At 47.1% G+C, this 13,195-nt stretch overlaps 1 protein-coding gene and 2 long non-coding RNA genes across 12 annotated transcripts in view; all 3 read right to left on the minus strand.

Annotated features, from left to right (window-relative positions):
• LOC115166931 (inositol hexakisphosphate and diphosphoinositol-pentakisphosphate kinase 2) overlaps positions 1-13,195 on the minus strand; it is a 53,044-nt gene that overhangs the window by 10,025 nt on the left and 29,824 nt on the right. For 4 of the 6 annotated variants that reach the window (XM_029720875.1, XM_029720873.1, XM_029720871.1 and 1 more), the window contains 2 exons: positions 11,588-11,713; positions 8,805-8,867 (listed from right to left, as the gene is read on the minus strand). In XM_029720875.1, the coding sequence (XP_029576735.1) occupies positions 8,805-8,867; positions 11,588-11,713 (189 nt within the window). The remainder of the gene's footprint in view (positions 1-8,804; positions 8,868-11,587; positions 11,714-13,195) is intronic. The other 2 variants (XM_029720876.1, XM_029720874.1) reach the window with 1 other exon arrangement.
• LOC115166933 (uncharacterized) lies at positions 143-1,627 on the minus strand. Of its 3 annotated transcripts, XR_003870395.1 has the most exons (3): positions 1,170-1,627; positions 558-1,107; positions 143-500 (listed from the first exon to the last, which is right to left on the minus strand). It is a non-coding gene; the product is annotated as an uncharacterized LOC115166933 (long non-coding RNA). The 3 variants fall into 3 exon arrangements; XR_003870394.1 differs by having other exon boundaries at positions 143-1,101; XR_003870393.1 differs by having other exon boundaries at positions 143-1,107.
• On the minus strand, positions 1,926-4,306 carry LOC115166932 (uncharacterized). Of its 3 annotated transcripts, XR_003870392.1 has the most exons (4): positions 3,841-3,972; positions 3,596-3,634; positions 3,125-3,538; positions 1,926-2,121 (listed from the first exon to the last, which is right to left on the minus strand). It is a non-coding gene; the product is annotated as an uncharacterized LOC115166932 (long non-coding RNA). The 3 variants fall into 3 exon arrangements; XR_003870391.1 differs by lacking the exon at positions 3,841-3,972 and adding an exon at positions 4,208-4,306 and having other exon boundaries at positions 3,125-3,601; XR_003870390.1 differs by having other exon boundaries at positions 3,125-3,634; positions 3,841-3,854.

The raw sequence follows: 13,195 nt of genomic DNA on the forward strand, positions 1-13,195 counted from the left end.
TACACACATTTTCTAGAGGTTGAAGTATTGAATAGCAAGCAGACAAGTATTTTGTGCAAATACAGGATAGGATGACACTCTTATCCAAAAAACGACAAAAAAACTGGAAAATATAACAAGAGGCAGCCATTTTCCATTAGTAAGAAGAGCGAAAATCGGACATAGGAATGTATTTTTATTTTATTTTCATAACCATTGCAGAATATATTCCTCACCTTTTCTGGCCATGATGGGTTCATATTCCCGAAGCAGCGATGGCTCCAACGGTGGCAGATACCCAAGTACACCTGTCCCTGTCCCTAACCAACGTCCCTACAGTCAGAATACTGGACCTCACAAGCAGTGGCCAAGTACACCTGTCCCTGTCCCTAACCAACATCACTACAGTCAGAATACTGAACCTCACAGGCAGTGGCCAACTACACCTGTCCCTGTCCCTAACCAACATCACTACAGTCAGAATACTGAACCTCACAAGTAGTGGCCAAGTACACCTGTCCCTAACCAACATCACTACAGTCAGAATACTGGACCCCACAGGCAGTGGCCAAGTACACCTGTCCCTAACCAACATCACTACAGTCAGAATACTGGACCTCACAAGTAGTGGCCAAGTACACCTGTCCTGTCCCTAACCAACATCCCTACAGTCAGAATACTGGACCTCACAAGTAGTGGCCAAGTATACCTGTCCTGTCCCTAACCAAACGTCCCTACAGTCAGAATACTGAACCTCACAAGTAGTTGTCAAGTACACCTGTCCCTGTCCCTAACCAACATCACTACAGTCAGAATACTGGACCTCACAGGCAGTGGCCAAGTACACCTGTCCTGTCCCTAACCAACATCACTACAGTCAGAATACTGAACCCCACAGGCAGTGGCCAAGTGTACCTGTCTCTGTCCCTAACCAACGTCCCTACAGTCAGAATACTGGACCTCACAAGTAGTGGCCAAGTACACCTGTCCCTGTCCCTAACCAACATCACTACAGTCAGAACACTGGACCTCACAAGTAGTGGCCAAGTGCACCTGTCCCTGTCCCTAACCAACATCACTACAGTCAGAATACTGGACCTCACAAGTAGTGGCCAAGTACACCTGTCCCTGTCCCTAACCAACATCCCTACAGTCAGAATACTGGACCCCACAGGCAGTGGCCAAGCTACCTGTCCCTAACCAACATCACTACAGTCAGAATACTGGACCCCATAGGCAGTGGCCAAGTACACCTGTCCCTGTCCCTAACCAACATCACTACAGTAAGAAGTACACCTGTCCCTAACCAACATCACTACAGTCAGAATACTGGAACCCACAGGCAGTGGCCAAGGACACCTGTCCCTGTCCCTAACCAACATCACTACAGTCAGAATACTGAACCCCACAGGCAGTGGCCAAGTACAACTGGCCCTGTCCCAAACCAACATCACTACAGCCGGAATACTGGACCCCACAGGCAGTGGCCAAGTACAACTGTCCCTAACCAACATCCCTACAGTCAGAATACTGAACCCCACAGGCAGTGGCCAAGTATACCTGTCCCTGTCCCTAACCAACATCCCTACAGTCAGAATACTGAAACTCACAGGCAGTGGCCAAGTCACCTGTCCCTGTCCCTAACCAACATCACTACAGTCAGAATACTGAACCCCACAGGCAGTGGCCAAGTACACCTGTCCCTGTCCCTAACCAACATCACTACAGTCAGAATACTGAACCTCACAGGCAGTGGCCAAGTACACCTGTCCCTAACCAACGTCCCTACAGTCAGAAGTACACCTGTCTCTAACCAACATCACTACAGTCAGAATACTGAACCTTACAGGCAGTGGCCAAGTACACCTGTCCCTAACCAACATCCCTACAGTCAGAATACTGGACCCCACAGGCAGTGGCCAAGTACACCTGTCCCTGTCCCTAACCAACGTCCCTACAGTCAGAATACTGAACCCCACAGGCAGTGGCCAAGTACACCTGTCCCTGTCCCTAACCAACGTCCCTACAGTCAGAATACTGAACCTCACAAGTAGTGGCCAAGTACACCTGTCCCTGTCCCTAACCAACGTCCCTACAGTCAGAATACTGAACCTCACAAGTAGTGGCCAAGTACACCTGTCCCTGACCAACGTCCCTACAGTCAAAATACTGGACCCCACAGGCAGTGGCCAAGTACACCTGTCCCTGTCCCTAACCAACATCACTACAGTCAGAATACTGGACCCCATAGGCAGTGGCCAAGTACACCTGTCCCTGTCCCTAACCAACATCACCACAGTCAGAATACTAGACCTCACAGGCAGTGGCCAAGTACACCTGTCCCTAACCAACATCACTACAGTCAGAATACTGAACCCCACAGGCAGTGGCCAAGCACACCTGTCCCTGTCCCTAACCAACATCCCTACAGTCAGAATACTGGACCCCACAGGCAGTGGCCAAGGCCACCTGTCCCTGTCCCTAACCAACATCACTACAGTCAGAATACTGGACCCCATAGGCAGTGGCCAAGTACACCTGTCCCTGTCCCTAACCAACATCCCTACAGTCAGAATACTGGACCTCACAGGCAGTGGCCAAGTACACCTGTTCCTGTCCCTAACCAACATCACTACAGTCAGAATACTGAACCTCATAGGCAGTGGCCAAGTACACCTGTCCTGTCCCTAACCAACGTCACTACAGTCAGAATACTGAACCCCACAGGCAGTGGCCAAGTACACCTGTCCCTGTCCCTAACCAACATCACTACAGTCAGAATACTGGACCCCACAGGCAGTGGCCAAGTACACTTGTCCCTGTCCCTAACCAACATCACTACAGTCAGAATACTGGACCCCACAGGCAGTGGCCAAGTACACCTGTCCTGTCCCTAACCAACGTCCCTACAGTCAGAATACTGAACCCCACAGGCAGTGGCCAAGTACACCTGTCCCTGTCCCTAACCAACATCACTACAGTCAGAATACTGGACCCCACAGGCAGTGGCCAAGTACACTTGTCCCTAACCAACATCACTACAGTCAGAATACTGGACCCCACAGGCAGTGGCCAAGTACACTTGTCCCTAACCAACATCCCTACAGTCAGAATACTGGACCTCACAGGCAGTGGCCAAGTGCACCTGTCCCTAACCAACATCACTGCAGTCAGAATACTGGACCCCACAGGCAGTGGCCAAGTACACCTGTCCCTGTCCCTAACCAACGTCCCTACAGTCAGAATACTGGACCTCACAAGCAGTGGCCAAGTACACCTGTCCCTGTCCCTAACCAACATCACTACAGTCAGAATACTGAACCTCACAGGCAGTGGCCAAGTACACCTGTCCCTGTCCCTAACCAACATCACTACAGTCAGAATACTGAACCCCACAAGTAGTGGCCAAGTACACCTGTCCCTGTCCCTAACCAACATCACTACAGTCAGAATACTGAACCTCACAGGCAGTGGCCAACTACACCTGTCCCTGTCCCTAACCAACATCACTACAGTCAGAATACTGAACCTCACAAGTAGTGGCCAAGTACACCTGTCCCTAACCAACATCACTACAGTCAGAATACTGGACCCCACAGGCAGTGGCCAAGTACACCTGTCCCTAACCAACATCACTACAGTCAGAATACTGGACCTCACAAGTAATGGCCAAGTACACCTGTCCTGTCCCTAACCAACATCCCTACAGTCAGAATACTGGACCTCACAAGTAGTGGCCAAGTATACCTGTCCTGTCCCTAACCAAACGTCCCTACAGTCAGAATACTGAACCTCACAAGTAGTTGTCAAGTACACCTGTCCCTGTCCCTAACCAACATCACTACAGTCAGAATACTGGACCTCACAGGCAGTGGCCAAGTACACCTGTCCTGTCCCTAACCAACATCACTACAGTCAGAATACTGAACCCCACAGGCAGTGGCCAAGTGTACCTGTCTCTGTCCCTAACCAACGTCCCTACAGTCAGAATACTGGACCTCACAAGTAGTGGCCATGTACACCTGTCCCTGTCCCTAACCAACATCACTACAGTCAGAACACTGGACCTCACAAGTAGTGGCCAAGTGCACCTGTCCCTGTCCCTAACCAACATCACTACAGTCAGAATACTGGACCTCACAAGTAGTGGCCAAGTACACCTGTCCCTGTCCCTAACCAACATCCCTACAGTCAGAATACTGGACCCCACAGGCAGTGGCCAAGCTACCTGTCCCTAACCAACATCACTACAGTCAGAATACTGGACCCCATAGGCAGTGGCCAAGTACACCTGTCCCTGTCCCTAACCAACATCACTACAGTAAGAAGTACACCTGTCCCTAACCAACATCACTACAGTCAGAATACTGGAACCCACAGGCAGTGGCCAAGGACACCTGTCCCTGTCCCTAACCAACATCACTACAGTCAGAATACTGAACCCCACAGGCAGTGGCCAAGTACAACTGGCCCTGTCCCAAACCAACATCACTACAGCCGGAATACTGGACCCCACAGGCAGTGGCCAAGTACAACTGTCCCTAACCAACATCCCTACAGTCAGAATACTGAACCCCACAGGCAGTGGCCAAGTATACCTGTCCCTGTCCCTAACCAACATCCCTACAGTCAGAATACTGAAACTCACAGGCAGTGGCCAAGTCACCTGTCCCTGTCCCTAACCAACATCACTACAGTCAGAATACTGAACCCCACAGGCAGTGGCCAAGTACACCTGTCCCTGTCCCTAACCAACATCACTACAGTCAGAATACTGAACCTCACAGGCAGTGGCCAAGTACACCTGTCCCTAACCAACGTCCCTACAGTCAGAAGTACACCTGTCTCTAACCAACATCACTACAGTCAGAATACTGAACCTTACAGGCAGTGGCCAAGTACACCTGTCCCTAACCAACATCCCTACAGTCAGAATACTGGACCCCACAGGCAGTGGCCAAGTACACCTGTCCCTGTCCCTAACCAACGTCCCTACAGTCAGAATACTGAACCCCACAGGCAGTGGCCAAGTACACCTGTCCCTGTCCCTAACCAACGTCCCTACAGTCAGAATACTGAACCTCACAAGTAGTGGCCAAGTACACCTGTCCCTGTCCCTAACCAACGTCCCTACAGTCAGAATACTGAACCTCACAAGTAGTGGCCAAGTACACCTGTCCCTGACCAACGTCCCTACAGTCAAAATACTGGACCCCACAGGCAGTGGCCAAGTACACCTGTCCCTGTCCCTAACCAACATCACTACAGTCAGAATACTGGACCCCATAGGCAGTGGCCAAGTACACCTGTCCCTGTCCCTAACCAACATCACCACAGTCAGAATACTAGACCTCACAGGCAGTGGCCAAGTACACCTGTCCCTAACCAACATCACTACAGTCAGAATACTGAACCCCACAGGCAGTGGCCAAGCACACCTGTCCCTGTCCCTAACCAACATCCCTACAGTCAGAATACTGGACCCCACAGGCAGTGGCCAAGGACACCTGTCCCTGTCCCTAACCAACATCACTACAGTCAGAATACTGGACCCCATAGGCAGTGGCCAAGTACACCTGTCCCTGTCCCTAACCAACATCCCTACAGTCAGAATACTGGACCTCACAGGCAGTGGCCAAGTACACCTGTTCCTGTCCCTAACCAACATCACTACAGTCAGAATACTGAACCTCATAGGCAGTGGCCAAGGACACCTGTCCCTAACCAACGTCACTACAGTCAGAATACTGAACCCCACAGGCAGTGGCCAAGTACACCTGTCCCTGTCCCTAACCAACATCACTACAGTCAGAATACTGGACCCCATAGGCAGTGGCCAAGTACACCACCTGTCCCTAACCAACATCACTACAGTCAGAATACTGGACCCCACAGGCAGTGGCCAAGTACACCTGTCCCTGTCCCTAACCAACATCACTACAGTCAGAATACTGAACCCCACAGGCAGTGGCCAAGTACACCTGTCCTGTCCCTAACCAACGTCCCTACAGTCAGAATACTGAACCCCACAGGCAGTGGCCAAGTACACCTGTCCCTGTCCCTAACCAACATCACTACAGTCAGAATACTGGACCCCACAGGCAGTGGCCAAGTACACTTGCCCCTGTCCCTAACCAACATCACTACAGTCAGAATACTGGACCCCACAGGCAGTGGCCAAGTACACCTGTCCTGTCCCTAACCAACGTCCCTACAGTCAGAATACTGAACCCCACAGGCAGTGGCCAAGTACACCTGTCCCTGTCCCTAACCAACATCACTACAGTCAGAATACTGGACCCCACAGGCAGTGGCCAAGTACACTTGTCCCTAACCAACATCACTACAGTCAGAATACTGGACCCCACAGGCAGTGGCCAAGTACACTTGTCCCTAACCAACATCCCTACAGTCAGAATACTGGACCTCACAGGCAGTGGCCAAGTGCACCTGTCCCTAACCAACATCACTGCAGTCAGAATACTGGACCCCACAGGCAGTGGCCAAGTACACCTGTCCCTGTCCCTAACCAACATCCCTACAGTCAGAATACTGGACCCCACATGCAGTGGCCAAGTATACCTGTCCCTGTCCCTAACCAACATCCCTACAGTCATAATACTGGACCCCACAGGCAGTGGCCAAGTACACTTGTCCCTAACCAACATCACCACAGTCAGAAAACTGGACCCCACAGGCAGTGGCCAAGTACACCTGTCCCTGTCCCTAACCAACATCACTACAGTCAGAATACTGGACCTCACAGGCAGTGGCCAAGTACACCTGTCCCTGTCCCTAACCAACATCCCTACAGTCAGAATACTGGACCCCACAGGCAGTGGCCAAGTACACCTGTCCCTAACCAACGTCACTACAGTCAGAATACTGAACCCCACAGGCAGTGGCCAAGTACACCTGTCCCTAACCAACATCACTACAGTCAGAAAACTGAACCCCATAGGCAGTGGCCAAGTACACCAGTCCCTGTCCCTAACCAACATCACTACAGTCAGAATACTGAACCCCACAGGCAGTGGCCAAGTACACCTGTCCCTGTCCCTAACCAACATCACTACAGTCAGAATACTGAACCCCACAGGCAGTGGCCAAGTACACCTGTCCCTGTCCCTAACCAACATCACTACAGTCAGAATACTGAACCCCACAGGCAGTGGCCAAGTACACCTGTCCCTAACCGACATCACTACAGTCAGAATACTGAACCCCACAGGCAGTGGCCAAGTACACCTGTCCCTGTCCCTAACCAAGTACACCTGTCCATGTCCCTAACCAACATCACTACAGTCAGAATACTGAACCCCACAGGCAGTGGCCAAGTTCACCTGTCCCTGTCCCTAACCAACATCCCTACAGTCAGAATACTGGACCTCACAGGCAGTGGCCAAGTACACCTGTCCCTAACCGACATCACTACAGTCAGAATACTGGACCTCACAGGCAGTGGCCAAGTACACCTTGTACTTGGCCACTGTGCTCAGAGCAGGTAATCTGACACATGAAAAGAGTAATCTAATTATCATTTTCTCCAGGTATTTAGTGATTGGACATGGAGTTCCTCCTGACTGCAACAAAGGCAAGACTGTAAATAAAAGCTTTAATTCCAGGTGTGCTATATTAGGTTTGGAGTGAAAACCTACAGCAGGCTTGGAGAGCCCTGCAGTATACACTACATAGGCCCTCTGAAATATACAGTTGATACACAGCAGTCTGTTTTATGTTGTAGTTGCCTGTGTGGCTTAGTTGGTAGAGCATGGTGCTTGGATTGTGGGTTTGATTCTTTCTGGACACACACACACACACACACGTATGCACACTTTGGATAAAGGAGCTTCCAATATTTCTCTCGAAAACCAGTTCTTCCTTGACAGTGTTGCAAAGAAAATGTCTAAACCCCTCCAATATAATGATAATGCTTAAACTTTCACTACATAGCTTGTAGGCTCCAACCAGGAGTAAAATATTTTCATAAACGGAAGAGTGATTTGAATTCTGGTTCTCTGTTTAAAAACATTTTACTCCTGTTTGGTGTCCACTACCCAGTGAATATAACCGGTGTCAAGGAAAGTGTTCAAAATCCCAAGGTACTGAAAAGGGTCCTGGAAAACAATGAGCTAGGTATTTCACAAGCACAATCAAACAAACACATTGGTCATATGCAGATTCATCCATACTATGACAACCATACGTGGTACAATTTTTTTTTCTTCGTAAACACGTTAATCCTTTCCCCGTTTAGCAGTAACTGCCAATCGTTCTGTCCCAGCCAATCTAGACTGCAAAACAGTTTATTCAGTTATCCAGTCACCTATTCAAGTGTAGGCTATAAGTTGTAGCTTAGGTTGCCAATGCAGAATATTAAATGAGAATAGAGGGGACTGAAGTCACAAGAAACAGGGGAAGGGTTAGGACTTGGTGAGGGTTTTTGGTTGGTGTTTTCAAGAGATAGTTTCAATACACATCTTCAACATAAATAATAGATGTGTATGTACACACACATCCAAGATCTCTCACACACACACACACACACACACACACACACACACACACACACACACACACACACACAATCCACTGACAAAGATGGAATCATTAGGTGAGGGTGAAAATGTAACAAAGAATGTGGGGTAGTGATAAAGTGAATGGGTAGACAGAAGAAAAACTGGAAACCCCAGAGGGTTGGGAAACATGGTAGTAACGGCCACGTGAAGTAGAACCGAAATGTACAAATAAAGAGAGATTTCCAAAGACATGCAAGACAAACAGAGGTGGAGAAGTGGAAATATACCGGAAAGAAGCAGACGTACCATTAGTCGGATGCTTTGCAAACGACACAGAAAATCTCTTTACTGCCGGCATAGACAACAACTCTGAGGAAATAGAAAAAGGTCACTAGTGTTACCATCGGTCACAGAGCACCTGCAAAGGGTTTGTGTGTGTGTACACTGGATGTCTTGGTGGGAGGGGTGTTAACTCTTCTTGAAAATAGTTTTTCTGGCGTTAGGTACAGTGCTAAAGGTGGGAATCATTTAGGGGCCATAGCAGAAAAGTACACAAGTTACTAATAAATAAAGGTAAATAAAATAAAACTCCATGTGAAGTGTTTGTGGTTCTAAGAGGAGTTAAGATAAAAAAGGGACATCAGAGGGACAGAGGCAGGATCTTTTGGAGGAACACGCTAGATGGTCTATAATTGACGAGGTACAAGGTGTCAGAAGTGCGGACACTTTCAAGATCAAATTACAGGCACATTGGATGAAAATCTCTCATGGTGACAGGACGAAATGAGACGGCTGGAAATGTAGGAGATGGAAGACAAAAAAGGAAAACAAAATCCCATTTCCCATCTTGACAACTTCTCAACGATTAGGGACATTTAGCGGTACGTATGATGTAGGCCTATACACGCCCCCAACTCCAACCACTCCCTTCAGATGTGTTGCGTCCCAAATACAGGAGGAGAGAGATATGGTGCGTTTGATTTAGCTTGCACATTCCATTGTGAATTAGGTTATCAGCCCCTCAGGTGTGCCACGGTGCTGGGCAAACTATATCAAAAGCTTGGAGTATTGTTCGAAGTAACAAAGCATCAAGACTGACAGCAGCAAAGTACTGCTCAACACCATTTTGCTGGAAGGAGGTCAGCTTCAGACACATGCATGCACACACAAGCACTAATCACGTCACTATAGGTTCTTCAAAAGGGACTATGTATGAGAACACCAAAGATCACAGTGATCTCTGATTCAGATGTTTTTCATGATCACTAACCAGAGTAAGGATGCGAATGATAGACTTCATGGAACAGCAGACATGATGAGTGAGACTCGACACTGAGCGAGACTCGACACAGCGAGACTCGACACTGAGCGAGACTCGACACTGAGCGTGACTCGACACTGAGCGTGACTCGACACTGAGCGTGACTCGACACTGAGCGTGACTCGACACTGAGCGTGACTCGACACTGAGCGTGACTCGACACTGAGCGTGACTCGACACTGAGTGAGACGCAACAAGACAACCGAGAAGATGGCAGCCCAATAGAAAAACAGCTATGACAACATCACAGTGACACCATGTGGACAGCCAACTACAGACAGCTTTGTCATCCCATGTCTGCTGGTCTAGAGAACACAAAAGACAATGAACAACTCAAAAGCTTGACCGCTACGTAAAGTTGGTATGTACAGGTAAACACAAAATGGCATCTCTTGACCGTCAATGACAGCAATTAATGATGAGGGCATTCTCTCCATAAAAAAACTAAAACAAAGCTGTCATTTAGGCTCAAACAGATCCAAATACAGAATGGCCTAATCACTCACGTGTGTGCGTCGTGATATCAGCGCAAATATGTGCATATATGCAAATATGTGCGTATTGTAAGAGCAAACATGGCCAAGTAAGAGTATGGACAACGGCATACTGTGCTCATCATTGAATGGGACTTCAGCTAAATCAACTACTGGGACTTTCTACTAGAGCTCCAGAGCCATCTGCTGACCGAGTCTCATAAATACATTCAACTCTGATCAGGAAACCATGGGAATGTTCTAGAAAGAATTTGAAAATATACATATATAAATAAATCTTACAAGTCCATTTAGAATATCTTACAAGTCAACATTATAAATAGGCCTACAGATTATTTGTTCTCCATTAAACTGAAGATAATTTATACAGCTTTGACATTTAGTCTAGTTTCTACTGGACACTTGATATGGAAGCACTACAGATATTTCACAAGAAGTCTTTACAGATATTTCCTAATTATACTGCAGCACTATGTGCCAGCAGGTTGATATTGAAGGAGGCAGGATACCTACAGTAGTGAGTTAGATAAGTGTTCTATGTTAGCCTTATTGCGTGTAAATAGTTGTAAGACCATGTTAAACAGATATGAATACTAAAACATGAACCATGCAACAAATATGAGATCACAACAGTGGTGTAACATCTGGTTTAGGTCAGGGTTTCTAAGGGAATATGTTCAGCTGTGGCTACTACCTTGTGGCCCCAATTGATCTTTTCAGGCTTTGTGCTTTGCCAGTCTTTAAGGGAGAAATGCCATCGTCAACTGACAAACTTATGTTCCATATTCCAAAAATGTCAAAGTTCCTTAACCTGGGTGCCACACTGTTTCTACGTGTATCAACGCAGGCTACATCGTGGTCTTGGCAAGACAACAACTTGGCTACTGAATTGACCATTTTCACACTATCGTGCCGAACCAAACTGTGCTGGCTTGGATCATTTATTTTCATATTTCTCCTTTACTGCATGGTTCCAGCAACTACGGTGGATGTGACCAGGCCAGCTCAGCTTGGTTTGGCTCAGTAGTGTGAAAAGCACCAAGGTGCATTACAAGCATGAAGGGAAACCTGCCCTGCTTGGTGTGTGACTATGCAATGTGAGGGATGGTATGGAGGTCTGGTGGCCAGCAGTCTAATGCAGGGTTAGACAACCATGGTCCTAGATAACCACAGGGAGTGCAGGAACAGGGTTGCCCACCCCAGATCTAACAATACCCATCCACTGTGTGTCTCTCTAGCCTAGAGGAATTAGAAACAGGACCTTGGCCACATACCGTCTTTATAGGACAGGCTGCCTGAGGAGAACTTTTTCCGGTGTGTGCGCGCGTAGTCCTGCAGGTTGGGGGCGCTAGAGGAGCCTCCCAGGACAGTGGTGCTGAAGAGTCCCGCACACTGAGATCCTGTGGGAGGGGTGGGGGAATTAGTCACCACAACACAACATGCAGTTATTCAAACAATGCTCTGACTCAGTTAGCATGAGGGTTGGGTTGAAATACTGTTTGAAATCCTATCAAATACTGTATCTGGGCTTGTTGAGCTTGTCTGGCGCAAAGGAACCAACAGAACAGTTTTAAAGTGGAAACCGTGGGCGACAGGTAGCCTAGTGGTTAGAGCGTTGGGCCAGTAACCGAAAGGTTGCTAGATTGAATCCCCGAGTTAACAAGGTAAAGATCTGTCGTTCTGCCCCCAAACAAGGCACAAGGCACTGTTCCTAGGCCGTCATTGTAAATAAGAATTTGTTCTTAACTGACTTGCCTAGTTAAATAAAGATTAAATAAAAAATGAATTAATAAAACCCCATCCATCTGGCACTCACTCTAGACAGACTAGAGCTAACACCACAAGTATTTGCAAGATTTCAAATAGTGTTTGAACCCAGGTGTAGTAGTCACATGACTCCCCATACTAAGGTCATTCAACATCCTGACTCCTAACCTATGCAAGGCCAAGGGATCTACTGTAAATAGACTTATTATGAGCCACTAGGCTTATTTAACACCCTTTTCACATTAGCGCTCTGACTAGACCTTACTGGCTCTGATAATATGTGGTTCAGCTGGTAAGAGAGTGACGCTAGCAATGTCAAGGTCGTAGGTTCAAAATCTTTGGAGGGAGTTGAAAGTCGTGTTGCCCAGTGACAGCCCCAAAACATCACTGCTCTAGAGGAGACCTGCATGGAGGAATGGGCCAAAATACCAGCAACAGTGTGTGAAAACCTTGTGAAGACTTACAGAAAACGTTTGACCTGTGTCATTGCCAACAAAGGGTATATAACAAAGTATTGAGATAAACTTTTGTTATTGACCAAATACTTATTTTCCACCATAATTTGCAAATAAATTCATAAAAAAATCCTACAATGTGATATTATGGATTTTTTTTCTCATTTTGTCTGTCATAGTTGACGTGTACCTATGATGAAAATTACAGGCCTCTCTAATCTTTTTAAGTGGGAGAACTTGCACAATTGGTGGCTGACTAAATACTTTTTTGCCAAACTGCATTTGTTTGGTTTTTACTTTGAAGTGAAAAAACTAATTGTCTTTTGTAAAAAAAATAATAATAATAATTATGGCCTGGACTAAATTACACAAAATTCTAATTAAATTTGGTTGGTGGCAAGTGATTATTGTCTATGTGTAATTTATTTACTTAAGTTGCTGGTGCCAACCTGGTAAAAATAGCCATTCAATCAATTTTAAAAATCTTTCTCCATTGACCTCCATTTAAAAAGCAGGAAAACACCATTGTGCATTGCAAATGGAACCCTATTCCTTCCTAATATGGTGTTAATGACCGCGGCCCAGCTGATTCAATGTTATGAAGCTAATATTAGCATTCAAACCAGTAAGTTCAAAGTAAGTTTCTCAATTGTTACAAAA

Source organism: Salmo trutta, chromosome 29 (assembly GCF_901001165.1).
Source record: "Salmo trutta chromosome 29, fSalTru1.1, whole genome shotgun sequence".
In the NCBI taxonomy this organism is placed as follows: domain Eukaryota; kingdom Metazoa; phylum Chordata; class Actinopteri; order Salmoniformes; family Salmonidae; genus Salmo; species Salmo trutta.